The sequence below is a fragment of the Toxotes jaculatrix genome, chromosome 11 (genome assembly GCF_017976425.1).
Source record: "Toxotes jaculatrix isolate fToxJac2 chromosome 11, fToxJac2.pri, whole genome shotgun sequence".
NCBI lineage: Eukaryota > Metazoa > Chordata > Actinopteri > Toxotidae > Toxotes > Toxotes jaculatrix.
In genome coordinates, this window is record NC_054404.1 from 14087399 (window position 1) to 14113595 (window position 26197).

The 26197-nt window shown below is 40.1% G+C and overlaps 2 protein-coding genes across 9 annotated transcripts in view; one reads left to right on the forward strand and one right to left on the reverse strand.

Annotated features, from left to right (window-relative positions):
• dst (dystonin) overlaps positions 1-17517 on the reverse strand; it is a 99943-nt gene extending 82426 nt beyond the window's left edge. For 3 of the 5 annotated variants that reach the window (XM_041049415.1, XM_041049414.1, XM_041049413.1), the window contains exon 1: positions 10478-10629. In XM_041049415.1, coding sequence (XP_040905349.1) covers positions 10478-10565 — 88 coding nt within the window. In that variant the 5' untranslated portion in view covers positions 10566-10629. Of the gene's footprint in view, positions 1-10477; positions 10630-11916; positions 12131-12259; positions 12297-15464; positions 15654-16968; positions 17001-17336 lie in introns of those variants that run through there. The other 2 variants (XM_041049411.1, XM_041049412.1) reach the window with 2 other exon arrangements.
• Positions 17518-19305: 1788 nt separating this feature from the next.
• On the forward strand, positions 19306-26165 carry znf451 (zinc finger protein 451). Of its 4 annotated transcripts, none has more exons than XM_041050425.1 (13): positions 19306-19397; positions 20583-20643; positions 20956-21039; positions 21134-21247; positions 21989-22100; positions 22196-22346; positions 22441-22567; positions 22685-22844; positions 22980-23127; positions 23246-24753; positions 25386-25436; positions 25807-25872; positions 26031-26119. In XM_041050425.1, the coding sequence occupies exons 2-13, from the start codon at positions 20587-20589 to the stop codon at positions 26069-26071; spliced, it is 2619 nt and encodes an 872-aa protein (XP_040906359.1). In that variant the 5' UTR covers positions 19306-19397; positions 20583-20586; the 3' UTR covers positions 26072-26119. The 4 variants fall into 4 exon arrangements, with proteins under 4 accessions (XP_040906359.1, XP_040906360.1, XP_040906358.1 ...); XM_041050426.1 differs by lacking the exon at positions 19306-19397 and adding an exon at positions 19682-19698; XM_041050424.1 differs by lacking the exon at positions 19306-19397 and adding an exon at positions 20005-20099 and having other exon boundaries at positions 26031-26165.
• Positions 26166-26197: the final 32 nt, after the last annotated feature.

Sequence of the window (26197 nt, forward strand, 5' to 3'; positions counted from 1 at the left end):
TAGCAGCAGCACTCAAAACCACAGAAGAAATCAGTGCTTCTTGTAAAAGGAAAAAAAAGAGAAAAAAAAAAAGAAAAGTTCCGTGTTAACATGTTTCAGGAAGCTTCCAGCAGACTGTGACAGGGTACAACCAGTTTTTTAAAGCTATTATTTTATAGCAGTGTACCATAATTTGTTCTGACAGCATGCTACACTTGATTATTACAAATATCTTATCAGATATATCTTGAGGAACATAAACATGCTCAACTGTAAAGCCTTAATTTTTCAGAATGAAAAAGTTTTCACATAATCATCTCTCTGTTGTGGAGCTGCCATGGCTCACCAGAATGTTTACATCAGCAGAACACAACTGAGAACACATCCAGGCAAATAACAACCAACACTCTTCATGGTACGACATGAAAAATAAGCAATGGAAGTTGTTCAGTTCAATGTTTTTAGTGGAATTCCACATTTGTTTTCTGATTATTACACTAAGAGAAAATGAAAGTATTTCTGACTGAGTGGCACATCTTTTTTTGTTGAAACTTGCTGTAGCTGGTCATTCTTCTATAATGTACATGTCTGAATTATCATAAAGCCTGAAACACACACACTTCCAGAATAACAGAGGTACCTTAAGAGTCCTGTGACTGTACTCTCAGCAGATTTTTACATTTAGTTCATCTAAAAATAGTCCATGTGTAAAAGCTGCTGAGAATTGGAAAGTGGGTTGGTCTGACAATTATTTTGTATGATGGTCTACACAGTTAGATCAAGGCCTGACATGAGGCTGAAACATCAAATAAAAGTCTGTCAGAACAGTCGGACTAAAATGGCTCAATACAACTGATCAGTGAAAACAAATAAGGAAAGAAGTCTGTCTTCATATTGGAAGCATGAAGTGCTGCTGTGTCACTGCTGATGTATCTGTCCCTGTGACTCTACAGTACAGCTGAATCCCAGAGAGCAAAAGCAGTGCAGTCTGCAGTACGACACCAATTTGGTTTGTAATGCCCATTTCTAAGCTCTCTACTGCATTATATATAAACCTCTTCTGAGAAACTCATTAATATAGATTGACTGGGCGAGTATTCAAGGAAACTCTCAGCTCAGAGCAAAGGACAAGCCGAAAAGAGGGTCATCAACCAGCTCACACACATGGGCAGCAATAGGCTACAGTGCAGCACATATTGCACAGATTACTTTTGACAGACAGGCTGAATACATCGCATCAAAATCAGCCAATGTCAGATGGAGAGACAGTTTTTTAAATATTTCTGCCCTTCAGTGTTAAAACTTCTCAGAGGTATAAAACAGGAACAGAACTAAGGAGCAGCTTTGAATCGGCTGTGAGAGAAGTTATTTCTGTACCTGCGCCTCCCAAAAACATGCAGGTGAATTCAATAGTATGGTGCCCTCTTGAGGATATTATGAGAATGAAAAGTAAGCATGAACTCTGGTTTGGTGTCAGTCCAAAAAGAAATTGAATTCTCCCAGTTTTTAAACAGCAGTCGTATGTTATTGGCCATGATGTGAAAGCAGCAGTAAAGCAGTAGATATGTGAAGGTCAGATATCCGACAGAAAACAAACCTAGCTTTCTCCTTCTAACGATAACAATGACATAATGTCAGATCAGATATGATCGTACACTCATTCTCTGGATGTTGCACAACTTTATCAGCTTAATCAATCTCATTCTACTTATCACATCTAATAAATTCTATAATTATACTGCTTGGAAGTTCACACCTTTTCCTCATTACACTCAATAACTGATTCGATTATCAATGTAAAATTCCTACAGTACAATACTATGGCTTATCATGCAGATGTGTATTTTAGTTATTACTGAAAATGTGCATATTTTCCCGTTATCTAGATTCATTTCATTTGCCTAATAAAATGCATTTGTCATACAGTCAAACCAAATTACACAAAACACTTTCAAGATTTGCTTATAGTGTAAAACAAAAAGCCTCAAAATCAATAACTGACAACTACAGTCACATACAGCATGTCATTTTAACAAGAATACTTATTCAAATTCACCATATTGCTTTAAGTATTCAAGAATAACGCACAAATGTTCTTTTTGATGTTTCAGTATTTGCACTTTAAATTCAGGTAGTTAGATGAATCACATCCACCAGAGGTCTGGGAACAGCTTAGAGTACAACCACCAGCTTGTGACCTTTGACTTTAATGGGTTGATGTTTGAAAGAGCGCATAGAAAGCCAGACTAACCACCTCTCTCTCACGTTACGTTTGAACTTCCTGACATTTGGGCGCTGTCAAAAAAAAATTGTCATTAAAGCCTCCTTGAGAAGTGCAAATTTACACCATGATAGGGAGCGATACAGGTAGTAATTAAGGTATTATTTGCTGTACAGTACAGTGCACACACTGTTTTGTAGCCTGTGTGTTCCCTGACTACAGACTGAGCCCAGCATTAGCCAAGTGTTCACCACAGCATTCAAACAGACAGCTACAGAGCTCCTGAGACACTTATTTGTAGACCTCAGCAAAGCACATGTGCACAGCTATAAATAGATACAACCCTAAACCATGCTGCCCCTGCAACTGCAGGCCACATAATCTGTGCCACTTAGGTGACGTCCTTCCTTTCCTTACATACAACAAAGATGACCGAAATATTTGTTTGTGGTCGAGTTTAATTTATAGTGAAGTTGTCTTTTATGTGTTTGTGAATAGGACCTGAAGTCTGTTTCCTAATCTTCTCTTTTGGTTTTTGAATGTGCTTTATCTGTCCCAGAAAAGACATTTATTAGATGTTAGGAGCTGTTTGGCTAGTACTGAATGAGATTCAGGACATGACACAGGCTGTGTATCTGCATGGCAGATAGTTACAAAACTGTGTCCAAAAACACACAACCAGACTGTTGGAAATGCAACCAGTGGCAGAGAAGTCAACAGCACTTCACACCGGCCTTTCATTACCACATTTTTACAAGATTCTTTGAACAAGACAAACAGATAATGTTTATAATAATTGCTGATAACTGCTGATTTCCCAAGAACTTCAGGCATGGGGTACTAGTGACACCCTTTGGCGTCTTGTTACGTCAGGATGCCTAAAATATCTTCACATTCTGAACAGAGCAGAGTCAAAAAGCCCCAGCAATCAAAATCCAGCCTGTGTAATCCTCTTGACCTCGTATGGGAGGGAAATCAAAACAGACATAAAGACTAAACTGAAAAGCCCCCAGCCTTCCAGTGTATGGCAAGGACTCACTGAACGTTCTTGCTAAACAGCTCTCATCTCACATCTCTTGTGTCATAACCAGCTCAGTGAGCAAAGGCATGTGTACTTTGTTTTGAGTACAAGGCCATGTGTTGCATAGCAGTGGCAGAGATTTTTGATAATATACAAAACCTCCGACTGAACAGGCTTCACTTTGATGAATAATAAAATTCTGAAAATGTACCTTGAAGAACAAATCAAATAGCTGACTCTTTCACATACAGCTGATGATGGATCTATATGCAAAGTGAAGGGATAGACAGAGTAATTAGGATCTGCACCAAATCCCATGGCAGCCCCTCTGACAGTTGTTGAGATATTTCAGTAACAATCAAAAATGTTAAACTCATGGTGGTGCTAGAGGAGAAGTCTCTGGATCATCAAAATCAGTAGGATTCATCCACAGGAGACCATGAATATCTGTACAAAATTTCACAACAATCCATTCAGTTGTTGAAATGTGTCAGGCGAGATCAAAGTGGTGGACTGATAAACAAACCGACATTGCCATGGGGGTGGCATGGCTTAAAATAGTCTGTTACACCTTGCAGATCAGTCACATTGGTGGTTTAACGTACACTATCCCATACATAGGTCCCCAGGAGTGGTGACTCAGCACAAGATTGGCTCTCTTTTAATAACTATGCTTTCAACGTGGTATCTGGGTAGGTGGTAAACAAAAATACAATGTGAGACAATGAGGGGGAAATACCTGTGGAAGGATTTTTGAAATTCTTTGTACGTGAGGATACTACAGTCAGTCTTCTCATAAGGGCAGGGCAGTGTCTGAAATATGTGCCTGGAACAGCTCAGAAACAGAAACAGGTTGCCAAGCCTTCAAAGCAGCCCTCTCACTCAGCCTTTGCTTTGCCTTAAACCTGGAGACTAAAGTAAAGAAGGGGTACAATACCTCAGTATGTGTGCAGAGATTATTACTATCTTGTATTTTTTCCATTTTGAGCAACTGCTGCACATAATTTTCAGCAGTCTTCTCTGATTATCATTTTCTTCAACTTCAAGCTAAATTACGGTGAACTACAGCTTATGCAAATTTTAAAAAAGGAAATAAAATTAAAGTATGGCACATGCCTCTATATCTACAATATACTGGAACTGCAGTAGTGACAGAATACACAGAACATACTGACTCATTTTGTGAATAATTTTACTGCATAGTGCAATCAAGAGGTGTGCACTTAATTCTACCACTGACATTTGTTTCATCAAGTTTCAGACTGCTTAGCGGCAATATTCAATATTCCCACCAGTGAAGCTGAAAGATTATATGACCCTTGATGAAAAGCAAATGGAAGATGAAGGTGAAGCTGGAAAAGTACCCTTATGCATGTGCAGTCACTACAGAGGCCCTCAGCAAAGTCAAGGAGAGGAAAGGAGGACGCATTAATGACAGCTAATGCGACATTCATGCACACTAACGGTACAAACATGAACACACACACACACACAGTTGCTAACACTCCAATACTAGCCTCCATATGTGCAACAGCTGCAACTGCCAGATTTAAGTGAGTATTTGCACATGAAAATCTGTTTACCTCTTCCCTCTCACTTAGCTCATGGAGAATCCTGATCAAGATTTATAACTTAAGATAATCCTGTGTAAATTTTTTTAGGTGTGCTACATTTGCACAGGCTGCTATTCAGCGTCAGCAGATTTCTGCTTGGAAAAAACGTCAGAGAAATGATGGCTTAGCGATGCCCAAATACAAAGAAACTCCACAAAATTCACAAATTCTTACTAATGCGCACTCAAAAAGTAAATGAAGAAATACTCTAATGTTGTTATTTTCACAATTAGCCCATGATATAATTTAATTCATGTGAGCATAGATGTGGTTTTAAAATAATGGCTTCTATGATGTGGGGTTAACATAAAAATAGATGGAGCTGCTCATTTCTTCGCTAATCAGTTAAAAGCGGAGAAAAGAAAGCGGTTTCCTGCTGCTAGAACGGGACGGCTTCCCAGCATCTGCTGCATTTGGGAGAGAAGGGTGGTGCCACTGGAGTGGGAGAGGAAACTCGTACAGAGTATGAGTCAGGGGTGGGACAGAGACTCAAAAGATGATCTCATGTAAGAGGAGCTAAGCAAAGCTGTGGAATGAGGTTCAGTCATACTGGTCTTCCCATCACCATGACAGCATATAAATACAACATTTAGAAATACAACAGTGAGCACACATCACACTCCAACACAGACATCATGCAACTGCATGGGACTGCGTTCAAATTATCTCTCATTTAGCTTCCTGACAATATGGTAATAATATTAATCAAATGTATTCAAGAAGGACAATGCATATGTTACATATCTCTAAATAATATATGACATGAAGACTAAATAAAAAAAATATATTTCAGTACCTAAATCCCGATGGAGCAGTAAGAAGCTTTCTGAGAGGCCTGGTTTGGATTACACTACTCATTTTAAATGAAGTCCATTGATCAGATCAATGAAGGGCTTGGCAACAAGCACAATATTATGTTTTAGACTAAGTACTTATAGTGTATTTTAGATTTACTGTTAAAGGATTTCATTTTTTAATATTTTGTTTGTCACTTAAAACTCTGACAAACTTGATGGACAATAACAGCAAGCACTGAGATCTTTTGTTTCTGATTGCAGATAACTCGCATTCTGATCTGATAACACATATCGGTGAAACCGGTAAAATGAAACCAGCGGCAGCTCTATTCATCGCTTCAAATTGGTTTCTGCAAGATGTTATTGTGAGATTATGGAGAACCAAGTTAAGCTTGAATTGGAAACTGATCCAAAGATCTAATGCACTTAATTAGGCATTAGCACTTAGTGCTTGGAATTCTGGCTGTGGTAGCTGTGAAACTACACTTCATAATTAGATAGCCTTGTGATTATACCATTTAAACCATACTTGTTCACATTTTTGCTAAACCAATCCACTATATTTTATTTCCAATTATCCAGCTATCAAATACATCAAGCGCCAAGCCATTTTCCCTGATGATCTTCTAGAATGGAAAAAAAAATCAAAATCAAAATTAAATCCCACTAGCTTTAAACAAGAAATTGTCTCATTAGAAAATGATTAGTTAGAAGGCGTAGCATGTACGCACTCCAAGTAATATGTTTGTATATTCTTTCTTTTTACCAATCTGAAAAAAAAAAAACAGTTTAATATATTAATTAATAATTAATTAATTAATTACAGTGGCCAGCTCTGTGTGCACAGTATCCAGAACACAGCATTAATCTGTAGGCTGAAGTAGGTGGACAGAGACCACCTCCAGAGCTCAAAGTTTAAACCTCAATGAAAAGCCAAAAAAGGAGTGTCACCACCATCAACCTGACACATAAAGTCTGTGGAACTTGGATGCTGCTCGCATAAAAACAAAGTGTCTTTTGTATGGTAGCAGACAGTCTCCATAGAGGCAGCCTGCTGCATGTGTGGGCCACTAGGCCATTTGAATGTGATGAGTGGGCTGTCGACATAGAGCAGAGGGGTTGGGCTGGGCACAGCCCAGGAGGATGGACAAAGGCAGTGACTGTGCAAAAAAACACAATGCTCTCTCACTCATTGCTCTGTTTGATATTACAATATAAAATATATAAAAGAATATATATAAAGGATGATGTTAATAATAATAAGTAATCTTTATTGTATCTACAGAAATCCTACTTGTAAAGAGAGATTAAATCATAAGGCAGACTGCTGTAACAGACAGAAAGAGAGACCACACCCTCCTGTAACACACAACTTACAGAGCAGCCATCCTACAGACCGGTTATGTGCTGTATATGGGCGTCTTTGATACTCCTTAAAGGATTAAAATCTGCAACAGTCAATACAATGCACATGTCTACAATCTTAAGCCTTACAAGAGATCATGCCTATCACAGCCTGTTTTCATATTCAGGAAATGATCTTTATGGATGTTTTGATGGGAGTGTCTCTGAATAAAAACTGTGGTTTTTGATGTGGTTGCAGCATGTAGCATGTATCTTCCTAGACATTTCTTTTCACATTTAAAACTGTGAAACAACCCTAATTAATCAAATGTAAATTTAAAAATTGTATTCTAGTAATTGCAGCAGGTCACCAACTTAAAAAAACACATTTTTTCTCCAGCATAAATTAAAAATTTCTGAATGTTTTTTGCAAGACTGCACAAAATAGTTCTTTGAATAAGCAAAACATGTTCCTTTGGATCCCATTTTAGAAAATATACCCTCCTTCCAATCTAATGAAATGTGTGCCATATGGCATCTTAAAAACAAAATGAATGGCAAGAGGAGCTGACTGAACCACCAAATGTCTAATCCATTAAATCTTCCTTGATGTCAGAGGATGATCAACTGTTGGGAAACTCTAATGTTCCCATCATGCTAACGACCTACCAAGCAGGCTCTGCTAGAACAGCGTGATCCCATACAGCCACTACCCAGTGCACTTAACTGTTGTGTCTAGGAAACCATGTCTTTAACTCATTCCTCAAGTTTACAGTCTTTTGTAAAAGCCTGCATTGAATTTCAGCCAAACCTAAAGCAATTCCTCTGCAAAGTGTATTATTAACTCTAATACCTAATTAGTGTGGCATTCTTAGAGCTGGAGCAATGAGAACTACATGCACGCTCCTAGTCAATGGCACTTGTTCGGCTTAGTCTCAAAAAAAAAAAAAACACCCAAAACTCACATTTCTTTTAAACACAGTTCAGAACTTCATTTTCGAAATTTGTCAATTTATTTCTAATGGTCAAGTTCACTAAACGTCACACTGGAGGTGAGCAAATGCATGTGTCACACCTAAAGTAACACACCACATAGCACTCACTCACCACAATGAAGCCTGTGATTTTTTTCTCTTTTCTGTACAAACTGACAGCTAACCCATCTCAGAGGTGTCTGATGACTCTGCCAGATGACAAATTACAGGCACCCACAGAAACATAAAGTTAGCGTTGCAGGTAATAACAATAAGTCACAGCACATTTGCTTCAACTTCTACAGTCAGATATGAAAACGATCCGATCCTATAACTTTATTTGGAGAGACAAAGAAGAAACTGTTTTAGCTGTTTGTTTTTTTTCTCCTGTTTACTGGTTCTGTTTACTGGTCTGTTTGGTAACTGTTGATAACTCTGCAATGAAAATGTGTCCCTTTGATTCTCTGAACATCACATGGTGAGAAGCTTGGGGCTCTGATCCCATCAGCTGCAAATAAAACTTAAGTAAAAATCAAAATGGGGATTTTTCCAGCATTTAGTCAGCAGCATGAAGAAAAATGTCCTGGCTGTGGAGAAGCAAAGAAATATTTTATATGGAAACAATAAATACAGATTTAAGCAACTTTCACAACTGGGAAGACAAAGGTATATGACAGTTACGGAAAGAAAAATTCCACAGCCCTATCATCTAATCACATGCTCAAACACACTGTTCAATGGTATTGAATACAAATACTTTTACAACAACCTCCTAAAGATTTCCCCTCACATAAAATCAAACGCGATTTTGTTTTTGTAAATCTGACCGTCGCCATCTCTCTCACAACTCTCCAGCAACATCAGACAAGCACACAGTCTACACCTCTTCAAAGAAATGATGAATTCTACGTCTTATAAAATATAAAACAGCTGTATTCTGTTTCCTTTCTCCTTAACTGACCCCTAGTAAATAAATGTTGATAAAGTCTTTCTGCTTCAACGCTCAAAGATGGAACTTTTTTTTTTTTCCTGTCATGAGGAGCCAGATGTAAACAAAGCTGGTGGAAACAGGGTTGTAGGTGAATTTGTTAGAAGTAATGATTAGCCCATCTCACCAGTTCTCATCAGGATCGCTCGGTAGCCAAAAACATTTGTGCAGAAACACACTGAGAAGCCAAAAAGAAGCTAAATTCAGCCAGTTTTACTTAAGAAACTGTCAGTGTGAAGAACTGGTTAAACTGAGACTAAGCAGTAAAATATCAGAATTATTGTCAGGCTACAACACTTACATGAACTGTGCAATTTGCTGATAAAATCATTAAGAAAATTAAAAAAAAAAAAAGAATGCCTTACCCCTCTTTGATTGGTTCATTATTCATGCAACAGCTGGTGGGGAGTCAAATAACCCCCCAAAAATCAATATATAACATGTAAAAACTAATCACAGACTGATAAGTAGTGATAGCAGAAAACAGGAAAAATAAGTAAGCTCATTGTGTGTCACAGCTCCTCTGCCTGAAGACAACAGCTACAGATTCCTAATGATGCTACATCATATGATCCCATTAGAATCCATTCGGGGCGTTTAAGCCTTATACCACAGCTGACTGGTCCTGCTGGCTGCAATGCTTCAACAGCTGATAGAAAACGCCTGTGGCAAGCATTCACCACAATAATCCACATTTTATACTATTTATTGTTCTGTTGTTTTACTTTTTTTTTCCCCTGAACGAAATGGAAACACAAGAGTTAAAACCGCTGCTGTCAGTTTGAATTCAGCTCCTCCGGATCTCCTCAGGCCTGGCTTCAGAACGCATGTGTATGATTTTGACAAGGAGCTCTAGCTGTAGCACAGAGACGCTGAGCAACGTAGACCTCCTATGTGTGATGGATTTGCTCTAATTAATGAGATGGGCCCAAAAGGAGCAGCTACATGAAGTGACATCAGCCACTGATAGTTAAGGCCTCATCCTGCTATGTCATTGTCCTGCCTGCCTCGAGACACCACGTAGGTCAACTGAGCACTTTTCAATCAGTGATATTTCAACGGGCGATCACCCTAAAAAATATGGAAATACATGATTTACATTGTGAAAATACAATTCATTCAAACAACAGACTTGATTTCTCTGTTTAGATCTTTCAGTTGGATAGTAAACAGTGACACTGTTATCGGCTGAATAATGAAATATTTTTGTCCAGACATATTGCAAGCTAAATATTTTCATACAACAGACAAACAAGATAAATAATCCTCTAATCTAATGATCAGTGCTGATCATATAATAAAGCCTTTGTCTTGGCTACTAAAATTCAGCCTAAACGTGATGTCATGCAGGAAATATTCCCACTTTTCCAGAGCAGGGATAAAGACACTGAGACTGGCCAGTCACCAGAGAGAGAGAGGGGGGGGGGGGGGGGGGGGGGGGGGGGAGTCGGCTGACATTTATCGAACTGTCAACCAGCAATCAGGCAATTTCTTCATCGTCCCAAAAGCCTAAACAGTATCCAATCAGTATTGATCCTACCTTTGTATTTTTCCAAAACATCCTCATAGGCTTGGAGGTATTCCTGTTCGTCCGAGAGCACATAAGCCTGCGGTGCGTACTGAGCCATAACCAGGGTTCCACAAACTGGACATTCACCAGCGGCGGACAGGGACACGGCGTGTGTGTGAGTGTGTGCGCATGTGTGTGTTTATGTGTGTGCGTGTGTGTACAATATGTGTATGTGCTGAGCACTCGGGAGTGATCGGCGCTGTTGTTGCTCTAAAGGAAACGCCCTACATCCCTCCCTTGTCTGCGCTCTGTCCAATAGGCGACACTTCCTCTCTGGAGCTCACTAGATTGATAGGAAGGACTTGCCGGACGTGATGCGCTGCAAGAAATGTCTGTTTTAACAAGCCAATTAGCCCAATGCTGAGTGTAAAAGGACATTAAAACAATTTTAAACCTCACTTTGTTATCACAAGACGATAAAGCTCACCAAGCCTGACCCCCAGTTGCGCGATTTTGCACCGGTAAGTAAAATCACATGTGTAAACCAGACTGAATGAATTGCTCATTTTTTACAGTGTGTAATAATAAACACTTTTCCCTGTCAGGCGTCTCAGTACCGGCCCGTAACACTTTTCTTTTTCACTGTGCGTCCACCTGCCAAAGACTTTAAGCAACACTGGCACATTTACAGGACTACAGTTGTTTGAAAAGATGTTTGTGTCTTTGCGGCCCATCAGCTGTCACTGCGGCCACACAGATTCCCTGAGGCTGCAAAATTTTACCCACTTCTGATCTTTTAGCGATTAGAGGCCACGTGAGACACTTTATTTCTTATGGGTCTTTTTTTTTTTTTTTTTTTTTTACAGCGTTTAATAGTGTCAAAGTATCATTATAAAATACACGACTGCTATAAACTTCAGTCCTCCAAGCTTGTTATCAAGTGTGACACCAACAGGAGTCCATGTCAGAGGGATCTGTGTTATTTGTCTGTCTGAATCTATACCAGCCTGACTTTCGTTTTCAAGTCTGAGGCTCATAAGATGCGCCGTCCTATCTCAATAAATTATTTAAATGAACAATGAAATGATAGTTTAAAACGTGACAGTTTGGCTTAAGAGAAAATACAGTTGCTTTTTTAAAATTATATTATTGTTGTTATTATTATTGTTATTATTATTATTATTACACTACATATCCAATGACCCTTTGGCTAATTTTAAAGCACCATGTCCAGAATAAGAACAGACCAAAATACCATCACATGTATCACAAGTCCTACCTCACTACAGACCCTGTGTTTATGTCCCCACATAAAACTAGGGATACCAGGAAAAGATACAGCTTAATATGTCGCTATGAGCTCATTTAGTCCCAATATGCGCCGTATATTGCAAAATATTCGAGCACTGTTTTTCTAGTTACAGTAATTTACTATTTCATAACCGGACAACAAGGAGTCAGCCCCTCACCTGCGATCCTGAGCACGGCTCTCTCCGCGGGATCCAGCACGGATCCTCCCTGGATTTTCCTCTTGGACCGCTCATGTCTGGGCAGGTTCCAGGGTAAAGTGTCCCCGGGAGCCGGCGATGCCGACCCAGATTTAACGCTGTAATCATCCTCGTCTGAGAAATCCGCCGAGGAAGACATGGAGCAGTGCAGGGAAGGGTTCCCCGAACTGGAGCTCTGTTAGACAAAAGGAAAACGGGCATAAAGAAAAAAAAAAGAACAATGCTTGTTATGATTTCGCTCTCAGCCAAAATGAATGAGAGCAAAAGCACAGGAATCAGAAGCACAAATTAGATTATTTCTCACCATCGCGGGTTAAAAAGCGAGAAATGTGAGCGCATGTTAGGTGTGAGGACCCTCCGTGTCATGAACCACCAGCTCGCAATGATCCATAACAATAAAAGACTGAGCCAAATAAAGGCAATGTGGAATCAATAGTATATGGCTCCCCCGCCAGGTCAACAATAAGACTTACCACTGTATACATGGAGACCTGTCAGCTGGAAGAAGAAGAAAAAAACAACAGTCCTTTTTGTGCGTTATTAGCTTCCACCCTTCAGTCACACATTTCGTGCCACAATTTCACGGGGTGCCACGCCCTTTGAGGGATGCTCCGGCCACGAGTTCGTCTCTCATCAGAGCATTAAGGACGTGAGGTGATGTCAGATCTCCAGAGGGGCTGAAGGGATGGTACGCTGTGTGCTGTCGAGGCAGAGCTGGACCGTGATGGGAGAGCAGACTGCATGTGTCTCCGCGTCATACCCGGTAGCCAACAACAGCAGCTCCAAGAGCAACGGCGGTGTTAGAGCGCCATCCCTGCACAAAGGTGCTGGGCGGCTACAAAATACCTCAAACGCGGGGGGTAATGAGAGGACATGGGCTCCCACAGATTCTCATGGCAAGGACTTCATTACAGATTCACATCATAAGGATCCACACGGCTGCTGAGATTCTGGACACGATTTCATTACAGCGTACACTGTAGATGGTGAGTTAACCACTAGTGACAGCATTCATATACATTATGCTTATTACCTGAGAGGATGGAGAGGAACATGGGTGCACAACAAAAGACTGCATTTGGTTTTAAACCAGTTTAACCAGAAAATTATAATAATGCAAATAAATGTATCCTGTCAATCTCTGATGGATTTATTATTCCTTAAACTTTTGCAGACATCCTCCTGTTCTAACTTGAATTGCAAATAACACAACTGCTAATAGGAAAATGATGAATGAATGACTTTTGTCTGCAATTTCCTGCTGCACCCTGACACACCTGAGACTGAGCAACAGAACAAGGTAAACACAACCTGATGGAGAAGGAGAGAGGTGGGGTGCAAAATACCTGTATGATGACAGTTCATTTGCTTGATGATGAAACAGTATATAAAGGTGAAATATAAAAACTGACACGGTTTTTAGAAAAGCAGTAGTAGAGGGAATCTTTTTCAGATTCTGTGCTGGGTTAGTGTGAATCCGCAAGAGCTGATAAAAGCAACACACTGCTAATATTAGCAGCCTTTTCGTCATTGCGTCACTTTTCATCGGGATAAAACTCAGTGCTGAAAAGGCAGCTTAGTGTTGCAATTTTTTTATCAGCTTTCTGCTTATTCATAATTCCTCGGACTAAAAGGGAAAAAAAACTCCATGATTTGAGGAAAGTTAATGCTCACTGATATGAAATAATTATTAGTTTGGGCTGCTATAAGAATATGTTCCCCCAAGTCTTGTCTTTCTTTGCTTTTATATAAAGAGCAAACAGTGCAGGGATAAGAACAGCTGAAAGATGATAGGCCCTCCCCCATCACTTAATACAGAGCTTATCCTGTCCATTAGGGAGTGAACAAAATTCTTTATGCTTTGTTAATGCCCAATATTCTTTGCTCAGGAGCTGTTACTCTTAAAAAATGGACATAAGGACATCATAGTTTCATCTTTGAAACTACAGTGGCTGCAGGGTATTAGTCAGTGAAATAAATGCTTTTGATCAAGTCCTGTTCTGGACTTAATAACTGGTGCTTTATGTGCAGCCTTCTTCTTCTTCTTTTTTCATACTGTTTACTGTTTATAGTATTTATTATTATTGTGTAAATCCTGAGTGTTTTTTTTTTTTTCTGCTGCTGTAACAGTGCAATTTCCCCATTGTGGGACTATTAAAGGTTTTATCTATCTATCTATCTATCTATCTGACAGAACACCTTAAATTGTCTACTCGCTGAATGTACAGATATCAAGATGCACTTATAAAATATTTAGTACATGACCATGCTCTGAATAGAATGTGTGAAGTAGTCAGGAGTTCCTCTTTCCTCTGTCTCCTCTCCTTTCTGTGTGTTATCTGCAGGATTGCAGCATAACATCGCAGCAGGTTTGAACAGATCAATAGGTTCCTTTGAACTCGGCCAGTTCCAACATCAGCGTCATGTCAATTCTTGTACTAAATTTGAATCTCATACAAGAGTAGCAGCTAGAGATGTTTGCAAACGTTGGGCAGACTTAATTAATATTCTGGATACAAAAAAAATGACATTCAAGTATTAGACACATCCAAAAACACCCAGAGACTTGGTGTTTTGATGAATGTGATCATTTTCTTTTCGCTGAGACGAGAAAATAAATATCCTCAGATAAGAGCAGCAGTACATAAAGAAAGCCCAGCAAACCCAAGGGAGGTCATGGTTATGCCCTGTGATTCATATCCCCTTAAGTAAATATTTCCATTCCAGCCCAGTGTTTCTTGTCTCTCTCCTCACCTTATGTTTTATGTACACTATCTGAAGCTGATAACAGCATTGAAGGATGGTGAGCGCACTCCTGTTTCGAGGCAGTGCAGCAAATTCAAAGGGGAACATAAAGATAGGAAACCTGACGGCCTGAAACCGTGGTGAGTTAAAGAGCTGAGGTGGAAATCCATACGAGAATACACATTATGTTTTCATGCCAACATGATAAATTGTTAACAGACTAAGAATGGAGTAGAGAGGGAACTGGAAATCATTCCAATCAGAGCTGATACAACAACAAACTATGTTTGTGCCTGCTCTCAGGTCAATACATGGACCTGATAAAACTTGTGCGTCATTCACCAATTTGTGTCAATAATGCACAGATTCCTGTTCCTTAAAGAAGTTAACAGCTTTGAGCTTTGTTTGTGTAACACCAAGGCTGCCACACCTTTAGAAACTTGTTAAACTTAATACTATTTATATATTGTATGAGATCGGTTAAATCTATGATCACCCTATTTGTCTTAATGAGACCTACGGCTTCAAGGTACCAACAAGTTAACTTTTCATTTCATTGGGCCAATTAAGAGACCAACAGCACACCCAGGGTTCAAGCCCTGTAGACAAACACTTGCTCTGTGTCCTTGAACAAGTTACTGAATCCTTACCAGCTTCAAAGGCATAACGATGTCCCTGTGGAGGGAAACAAGCAAAAAAAAAAAAAAAATAGTATCACTTTATCATCAGAGCTAATCGTGGTTACAGTTAAGAGGGGTACCTACAGGTTTGCGAGTGGGGGTGACTTGTACAGACTGGTAAAATTCTGGCAGTACTCTCTTCTTCACTTTGCGTTTTCTGAGAGTGGATGATGAATCGGGTTCGCTCTCAGGAACCTCGACCAGACTGGGTTTTTCTTCTGTCACTCGAGCATGTATGCTCCTTCGTGCGTGACGTGGACTGTGCCTGAAGCCCTGGGAAACATGAACAAATGTCAAGCAGAGAGCAGAGTTCAATTATCAGCAGACGTAGCAAGAGAAATTAAAAGCTTCATTATATTATGAATAATTGTGATGCAATTCAGGCTTCTTAAGCTAAGGAGGTGCTGTTGTGGTTATATGACCTAGATTTCAGAGTCAGGAGTGTTAGAGAAAGATGATGCAGCAACTCCAATCACTACACAAGGCAGGAAAGGCAAACATTTCAATGTAAAGATTCTTACATTTCTAGCTATCACCCTCTTCTTTAGACCCTCTTTGAGTTTTTCTTTAAGAACTGTTTTATTGGACTTCATGTATTTGAAGGTAATGATCAGGGACACTGATCTTCAATATTAAGGCTCAGCAACCGTCCTGCTGTTGTGTCCTTGAACACAATACTGACTATCCACCAGCTACAACACTGAGCTGGTAGGGAGTATCCTGTGGTTCAATAACACAATCTGCAAAGGAAGGCAGGCTTGTGGAGCTTTTCCTTTTGGAACTTCAAAAGCACACACACGTATATAAAAACTCTAGGCATCAGTGTATTAAATGCGAATGTACAGCAATAAAACTGATAGGCCTATATGGCGCTTTCAGCAAATAATGGGTTTTGGTGATAGGCTACAGTTACTTTTCACCACCCTTTTTCATATTTGGTTTAATGAAATTACAGACAAATCTTTTCCACAAGCCATGCCAGACTTATCAATAATAATAATAAAATAATGGCTGTTTTATAAATAATAAAACAGCCTTTGCCATAATATTGACTACAATTTTTAATTCTAAATGCCAAATATGCGCTGCTAATGGTTTTATGCATTTCATACATTTACAGGCTTTAAAAAGTCACATTTTATTTTGAAAATAACGTGCGTAAAACGGAAACAGATCGACTGAAACTCTGCTTGACGCATTTAGACGAGTATCAAACATGAAGTCAAATATAGTTTCATAAATTTGAATAGCTTTCTATCGACTCACTTAGACCTCAGTTTTAAGCAATGTGTTTCTGAGAACACAACATTAAGACTTTGGACCCGCCTTAAAGTATGAAACTGCAAAATCACCTACATTTTTTATTGATAACACATGCGCATTGCGCACATCATGGTCCCTAAAATAGTCCTGCAGTCCTCTATTAAAGAAACGGACTTTTGAGTGAAGCGTTCGTCCTATTAGACTTGGAAAGACTATGTAGTCAGCATAAGGTTTTAATAGATTTAAATCAATATTATTTCTCCTGGCTATTAGATATTTATGACTGACTCCAGCCCATAATGTTAAAATAAAAAGTTCATCCTACCTCTGATCGAAAATGGTGCGTTCGGAGGCCAACTACAGGACAGATTACAGATGTTAGAATGAGGTGAACATTTACCATCAAATATGACATGACACATATTAGAAACACGTCAGTTCAACAGATTAATGACTTCAAGCTATTTCAGGCTAGTTTAACTAAAAGCTTGATCGTCAGAAAACTAACACCTTCACTGAGTCAGGTGTTGGTTAAAAACAAACTGCAGATGTCTAATGGCTACTGACTTTTGCCGCTAGGTACAACAGAAGACAGAAACAGACTATGAAAACATACAGGAGATGACTTAATGTACAGACATGAGCTGACAGGGTGAGGAGAGGAGGATGCGGCTGGCCTGCGCTACTACTCACCGCGGCTCTTGGAGCGTCCGGAGAGCACAGATTTTATTGGATGTTTTCCATTACGAAGCCTGCGATGCCAGCAGCAGAAAAACAAAATTGTCGCAATAGTCCCGAGCAAAAGCAACAATAAGAGCAGCACACATTGAATGCTGTACGGCCTTAACAGGACCAAAAACGCCGCAGCGATCATCATAAGGCGAGATGTAGGACAGATCCCGCAGCCTCAGACAGCTGCGGCTCCTCTCCTGCCGTTATACCGCCGAAAGCTCAAGATGAGAATAAAGACGCTGACTGACATACGTGAAGCTTCGCACCGCAAACCGTGTCAAGCGTGCAGGTTCAAAGTAGATAGCCCAGACTATTGATATCATTATTGTGAGGTACAATGCATGACTCAGCAGACACGCACGTTTTATTTATTTATTTATTTTCCCCTTACAGGGGCAGGGAGAGTCAGCAGATTCATCTGAGCATCGCAGTGATGTGCTGCAGAGTAGGCAGTCCTGTCATATAGTTTATATAAGGAACATATTTTCCATTCATATCCCATGATATACCTAAAATGTCACTAATACATTACTATTGCTCTTAGTAATACATGTCTGTCTGATATTGTTTATTATAAGTATATTTGGCTTATGGAGGCTCACTATCCCGGTAAAATGTAGCCTGTTTGTCCTGGCAGGCCCTGAAATGAGGCAGGATTGAGGGATTAAGGAGAAAACTAGAAACCAAATGTAAGCATAATCCAAAATGGATTATGTCCTTTTTTTGAATGCACTGATATCATGTAGAGATTTTTTTTCTTTTCGGTCAGATGAAAGACTCAGGCGAGCAAACTGTGATGGGAGAAATAAAGAAAAGTTTATTTGCAACTTCAAAAAGGAGTCAGAGGCTGACATTGTACAAAAGTACTAAATATAGTATGTTAGCATGTGTTTACATATGCAAAAGGTCTTGATGACCTACTGGAGTGTGTGTACTGTACATGGTTATTCTTATATAGTATTCATTTACATAGCATTATTAAGTACAAAGGATGTGTGTTACTCCCATATATCACAGGGTGCCATTAGTGCATGTAGTGAATAGTATTTCATGTATGACAACCTATGTTTAGTTACATTGTGTATGTTGATAAATAGTACATTCAGTGGCCACTTAATTTAGATACACCTGCAAAATCTAATACAATCCAAGACAACAGTTTAGCCATAAATTTTACCCATACAAAGTTAATAATATGCAGCTTTCTTGAGACTGTCAGAAACACGTTAAATCACCTTTATTTTTTATTACTGTGGTTGTTGTTTGCAGTGGTGTTGAACTGGACTACAGTCTCCTGAGAGATGCTTCAAACGTTTTGCCCACCACATTTTACATACAGGTGGGTGGAAGAATATTAGAAACATATTTCAGTAAAATGCAGCCCAGTGCAACTCCACCAACAACTAGCTCCTCGGTAGTAAACATAAAATTGAATAAACATGTCTTGGAAAGTTTTTGAATTGGATGCTGCAAATTACTCATAGGCATGAATGCTTTGTTGAAGGTGCATAATTACAACATGTCCACATAATCACAGTGTATTCACGTACAAGCATGATCAAAACATCTGTGCACATACAGTTACTACTATTGGATTACCACACATTTTGATGCAAAGACTTTACACACAGTATACTATAAGCATGATTGTATGCGGTCATATTGTTGTCACGCACGTTATGCACAATTTAGTAGTTAAGTAAGTAACGAAGAGTGGTAATGACTTTCAACCAACATTCAGCTATTCATCCTGCTGGGAGAACTGAAGCATTAAGAGTGATGGTTGGTGACAGCTTCACATTTAAGCCCGAACAGGTAACTACATACGGGCGGAGTTAGTTGTCCCGTTTGGTCTGTCTCAGAAGTCTGTAACTCCGCCCGTGCGGCACACTCCGCGTGAAAAAAAGAGCGCTTCAGTTACACATGACGTAGCAGACCGGACGAACTGCGTTTACTTTGATTTGGATAGTTGTATCTAGCTACTAGTCTGGACAGCTGAAGAGTCAGTGGAAAAGGCAGTAGGTAATGTAATACTCAGCGTAATTCATCTGTTAATTTCAAACATATGCGATTGACACTAACCAAAATCCACTTTAGTTAAGTGCGGTAGAGCCGTTGCAACTGCAGCCGTTAGCTAGCTAATGTTAGCTTACCCAGAGTCCGGACGTTTGGGATCGTCGTGGATTGCTGCCAGAGTGAGGCATCCTTTTCAGGATTTGGCTGCAGATAAAGTTGCCGAACAGACAATAGTTGATAATACAAACCCATCAGATTGCAGGTGGATGTCTCAGCGAGAGATGAAGAAACTTCGCGTCGATGTCAAGTGTGTGCAATGTAGCAAAAGTATGAGTTAGCCCGACGGAGTGCCGCGGAATGCTAAACGTTAAGCTGCAATGAGTTTGATGCAGTTTTAACAAGTCCTCTGCACACTGGGGCGAGCCATAGACCGTATAAGACGGCGAGCGCGTAATTTCTTCTTCGCTCGTCCATTTGAGTGCTGTTCAGCAGCTCGGCGCTCAGTGCTGCCACCGGTGGCCCAGGGGCTATATTGCAACAACACCGTGATCTCACAGCACAGCAAACCGTTGCAATTTAGCTTCCACCCGTCTATGGCAGCACCTAAAGAGAAGCACTGAGGGTTTAGCGAGGAGGAAATTATTCCCCCATGTTAGATCGTGCATGAGTTGTATTGAATTTAATGGAACCGACTTACATTGCACCAGAGTAAGTCGTATTTTTGTTTCTTTACAAGAGCTGGACTTCGATGCGAGGACCTCTGGGTGGTAGCTGAGTATAACTGCCCTGCGAACGATTTAACATTTGTCATTTGAGCCACCTTACCTTCCTAATAGTACCAGTGTATGCCTGATATGAGAGCTGTACTTTGGTAGCTAGCTGACCCTGTGATGCTGTTGTCTCAAAGTCTGGCTAAATCCCATGCATCTGTTAATGCAGCTAAACAATACAAGAGCATTTTTTAATGTTATTTATGGTCAACTAGACCATAAGTTCACGGTGAAGAGGAAAGAACGGTTACGGATTTTGGACTGATCTCGAGTCAGGAGGCCTAACGCTAAAGTTGCTGGGGGTGTAAATTACTTGTCTGACTGCCATTTGTTAACTAGCACACACCCCCTCCCTCTGCATGTATGTTCAAAGTTAGGGCTGCAGCTTCAGACGTTACATCTATTTGTTGTTTTTCCACAGGTAAATGTCTTCTCCAGCTCAAACAGACGAAGATGAGGTGGAGGAAGTGGAGTTTGTATCAGTGAGTTATGTGTACACTTTATTTTTTTAAAAAATCCATAGGTTCAAAGGATAAGACAGTTGCAATTGTTTACTTTCTATCCCTTGATATTGACTGGAGTAGCCTGATAATGAGACTGGCATGCCATTTTGCTTAATTCATGAATGTGTTACATTTGACTCACCCAACAAAATGAGCTCCATCTATTTCATGACTGCAGCAATGATTCAGACATAGATCACCTCTCTTGTTACACTGTACAGGGTTTACAGACTTCTTTGGTATATCTAGGTGTGTTTAGACCACTAACAAGGTATTTTGTGCTTCCTTCAGGAGGGCCCTCTTAGGCCAGTATTGGAATGTATTGATCTGCTGAGTGATAGTGAGGATGAGGGATGTTCATCTTTATCAGGAGTGGTGAGTGGCTGAATAGAACACTTTTTTTTGTTATATAGTGTGAATTCCTGTTTAGACTTTTCTGAAATTGTTGTGCCTCCTGTTTCTAAAATAGATCGAAGATAAAATCACCCGTCACAAAGCACGTGTTACATCTACACTGGACAAACTAGCACAGCAGGTGGCACTAGAGAAAAAGGAACGAGCAGATAAGTGTAGAGCATTCAAGGTAAGGTCACATAATTATAGAATGAGCTACTGCTGCTTGTTAGATTGTAATTAGACCACTATTTTTGTGGTGTCTGTATCAGACCATTGTGTTCAGTAACTTTTTTCATTTTATATTTAGAAGCTAAACACAAAATAATGCAAATGGAAAAAAAGGTTAATGCATATTGTATAGTTCCAACAGTGATGTGACTAAAGACAGTAGATGTACTTTATACATTCTGTGGGAATCTACCTGTAATAAAAATGATATGATCACCCTACAAATGCTAAAATAGTTAAAGAATTTGAAATGTTACGCACACATTTTATCCACACAAGTTTCTTACATTAACTCTCTGCAAAAATTGTTTTCGCCTATCTTTAGTCCAGTCTAGTCTGTAGCCTCAATCACAACTTTATGAACAGGTGTTATTTGCTTTTTTTTCACTTAAAGAATAAATGTAACTGCTCAAGGTGAATTTTCTGAGCTGTGTTGGAATATGGGGTCAATCAAGGCCAGTTATAGCAGCAACAGTGCCACCCTGTGGCAAGAATGGATAGAAAACAAATAACTGGTTCAACCGACAGCACAGGGATGAACAAATAGCAGTGTATTCACTCAAGAACATTATAGTGTTTGTCACATTTAAACACTGTCTGTGGGTTTCTGCTGACATCTGTCTTTCTGTCATATAAGGCAAGTGTAAAAAAAATGTGTAGCATATGTTCTGTTGTCACTCATCTCGTGTCTCTTATTCAGGAGAAGCAGATCTTACAGAAAGCTCATGGACAGCAGGAGTTGGCTTTTAGTTCTGAAAATGGGGTGAATCAGGAAGCAAAGCGCTGTGTAGACATGTGGTTAAAGATGCCAGGTAAATAACAGCTTTAAAAGTTTTTTTTCTGTGACGTGTCAGTTGACTGGCTTTGTGCATCTGTCCACCTATACTGTACCTTTGTGCTTATTTAGGTCTTCAACCTGGAGTGATCAGTGCTCGTTCTGGAGGAAGGCGCAGACCTGCTTCTTTCCCCAGAAATAGCTCATCTACACACACTTGTCCAGTGATTAACTGTGGTCGAGTTTATGACAACGCATCCCTCCTCGATGGGCACTTAAAAAGGTAATCATTTTCTCTTCATTTCAACGTACAATTCTTTGAAACTTTTTCCTGTGTAAAATTTGCCATATTTTGAAATTGAATATCTTGTTTGCAGGTTTGATCATTCCCCTTGTGATCCAGCTATCAGTCTGAAGGGAAGTCCATCTGAGCTCTTTGCCTGTGTTGCCTGTGGTCAACATTTTCAAACCAAAGAAGCATGGAGGAAACATCTTGAGACTAAGGTTTATGCACACAAGACTCCTGCTCTGTCAATTTTAAAATTTTTTTTTTGAAAGTTATAGTTCACTATTGATTTATAGGAGTAAATTAATTCTAGGCTCTTCTGTTATGACCCTCAGGTGTCCTCATCTACTGCTGATGCTCACAGCATCACTCAGACCTATCAGCGGATTGTGTGTTTTGCCTGTCCTGCCTGCTACCTCCTCTTCAACCTCCGAGATGAGTGTCTTCAGCACATGTCAGCCAAAAACCACTTCACAGAGGCACTTGTTATGAATGGTACTTCTTGAACAATCCTAAATCCTAATATTTCTGTACTTATTTGTCATCATTAAACTACATAACTAATTTCCTAATCTTGAAGAAAGGACTCAGGAGGGATTATATGAAATTACTTTTCTCTTCTTGTTAAAGAACCCAGAGGAAGAGCACTTCCAGTTCCTGTTCCGCAGTATGCCAAGAGCCGTCTGATTGCTCTGTGCAAGGAAATAGCATTCAATGTCCGATGCTCTTTGTGCCACAAAGTACTAGTCTCACATCAGGCAGCTCAAGCTCACTTTAAGTAAGATTTGTTGAGAATTTTCTGGCAAGCAGTATTACATGTTTGCAATGATTTTGTTTACATTTTTGTTGATCTTTTTTGTGGAACCTGTTTTTTTCTCCTTATTTGTCTTTTTCAGCGTGTACTGCAGACAGGGCTGTGCTGTAGCCAAGGCTGATAAAACAACAGTTCAAGTGATGAAACAGCTGCAAGTCAGAGGGCAGTGCTCCCTGTGCTGTAAAATCTTCCTCAGCCAAGCTGAAATTGAGAGACACAAAGAATCGACCCAGCACGATGTGGAGGTCAACCAAACAATGGAGAAAGCACTTCTTCAGTACTGCAGCTTTGGTGAAATTCAACGCACCCAGAAGGCAAAAGAGGCACAGGGGAAAAGAAAGGCCACTGGCCTTGAAACATCTTTTCAAGAAAGAAAGCAGAGGAAAAGTGATGGTGAAAAATATCCATCCAAACGGCAGAGACTTAGCCTGAGTATGAATGGCAGCACTAGCACAAACTCAGCAACAGCGTGGTACTGCGAGTGCGGTCTACCGTTCTCAGAGGAGGCCTCAGCCAGTAAGCATCTCTTGGCAGTGAACCAGATTTTCCATCAGTGTGGCGTGTGTGGCAAACACATGGGAGAGTCTTCAATTACCCGCCTGCATATGAGCCGCTTTCACGGGGGAGCTCATCTCTCCAACTTCCTCTTCTACTGCCGCAAGTGCAAAGTGGAAATGCCTCGGTATGAAGATATCCTGTCGCACGTATCAGAAGCTCACAGCGGACACACCTACTTCACTGAACAAGAAGTGTCTGAGGAGGTGGCCTCAGTCATCGATGCCAAGCCTTCCACCAGCAACCACATCCCCCTACATTCATCCTCAAAGTCCACAGTCCAGCAGAACACGGTAGAGCCGTCCTCTTCAAAAGCAGAACAGACTTGGATGTGCAGGATGTGCGAGGACGTCTTTGACTCAGAGGCGGCCGTCCACAAACACTGCAGTGATGTGAGCAGTCACAGCTTTCAGAGGTTCATATGTGGACACTGTCCTCAGAAGTTCTTTAAAGAGTCCACTGTACGTAGACACTGTCTGAATGAGCACAATGGGCAGATAAAGAGCTCCCACTTCTGCGGCCTCTGCGACAGCATGCAGTTTGAATCCGAAGGCGAATTCTTGGAGCACTACAAGAGTCTTCACAGTAAAGACTACTACTGTATGGATGATGTTGAAGTTGTTCAGCCTGCTGTTACCGAAAGCACCAGCCAGCTAACATGCCCATGCATGGGTTCGGAAAAGAGCAAAGAGGAAATGAAAGCTACGTATACGCAGTGCATGAGGAATCTGGCTGCTGAGGGAAAATGTCAGTATGTGTGTGCTCCTTGTGATGTGTCTTTGCCTTCCTACGCACAGATGAAGACTCACGTCCACACAAAACACGCAGCCTTGAACCTGGACAAGACCTTTGATGTAGAATGCAGATTTTGCCAGGAGAGTTTCATGGGTGTTCCGAGTTTCCATAAACACTATCACTCCCGACACTGTACACTGGAACCCTGCGTGAGCTCCAGGTCCAGCAAGAAAGATGTGAAAGCAGAACCCACCACTGTAAAAATCCTCGATGCTGTGGAGGTAGAACCAGACAACAATGGTAAATCAGTTTACATCACATTTTTGACATTATTTGTTTACGGCCCTGGTCAGACCTGGCATTAACATGCATCTTGGGTGATCCGATCTCTTAGACCACATTCAGAGGTGGTCTGGGCAACATATGGCAACATTCTTTTAGCAGTGTGTATGCAAATGTGTCCTGTGACACCCCGAAGGACCTCAGCCGACGTCCTCTGTGTAAGCAGATGTACGTACTCGTTTGCAATCCCAAATCGCGAAAGCTGAGTTTGTCCGTGACGTCTGAAAATTTCGAAAGTCTTGTAGAGACAGATTACGAGCACATAAGACATCTTGGGCAATTTGGTTTGTCTGGAACATGCCAAAGAATAGACCCAGTCTGTGCTGTTTTGATTTCTTCTTCTTCTTTCAATTTCCGACACACTAGGCACAGGAAGTGCATTGCTGCCTCACTGATATATGTGTTTATTTGCGTACAGAGCAGGGGAGTGAGAGCCGATCACAAGTGGTCACTTGAGACCCATGTGGAGACACATTCTAATGCCAGCTGTTGCTGACACACTTGGGACTGTCCACTTGTGATCGGATCACCCGAGATACATGTTAATGCCAGGTGTGAGCAGGGCCCATGTTTACATGCAGCATTTACAGGTGAAGATTTGAACATCTATCAAGACAGAAAAGAGAGTGAAGCAAATGAAAGTAGGCAATAAAAAATACACAGCCATTACCTGATTCATGCCACATAGAAAAATACATAAGTAAGAAAATTCAGTTTTGGATTTTTTTTTAAAACACATGTGTTATATGATATCACATTTTAGTGCTTTTGTTTTGAAACTTTTTTCCCCAAAAGCTATGAAATATGTCCAACATGAAATTGATATAGTGATAAAATTAACACGAAGCACAGTGTTACACCTGCATGCTGAAAGTTATGAAATGCTTTCCATACTATATACTGTATGTACCTGTATAATGACTTGTTTTTATAAGGAATAGTGATGTCTTTACATATCTAATAATACAGGTTGGTGAACTAGCTGCTCTTATATTGTTTATTCTATTACAGGTGACTCAGATGACGAGATGAAGCAGGCATTGTCTTTGATTGAAGGAGAAGCAAGAGAGTCAGCAGGTACAGTATGAAAGAATATAGATTTGTCAGCACCATATATTTGTGTGTTTGATTATATTAATGACTTAAAAAAACACATTGAAATCAATAAAATGAAACATGAAGAAATGGAGAAAAAAGAATCTCACATTTTTTCTTTCTTTCCTTTTTTTTAACAGACTTGCAAGAAGCTCTTAAAAGAAGCCTTCTGGAATTCTAATGATTTGAAAGTGTTTTGTGATGCACAGTTCATCACACATAATTGAAATGTTTTGTACAAGGTAATTGTGTTAAGAATATGTTCAATAAATGTTAGTTGTTATTTTACTCTTTCTACATTTTTTTT

What these genes read in the sequence shown, in the direction of transcription:
- znf451 (XM_041050425.1), top strand. Translation starts at nt 20,587, where the DNA reads ATGTCTTCTCCAGCTCAAACAGACGAAGATGAGGTGGAGGAAGTGGAG. An exon ending in ATAAGTGTAGAGCATTCAAG is followed by an intron (nt 21,248 to 21,988) that starts GTAAGGTCACAT and finishes TCTCTTATTCAG; the next exon opens with GAGAAGCAGATCTTACAGAA. An exon ending in AGAGGCACTTGTTATGAATG is followed by an intron (nt 22,845 to 22,979) that starts GTACTTCTTGAA and finishes TTCTTGTTAAAG; the next exon opens with AACCCAGAGGAAGAGCACTT.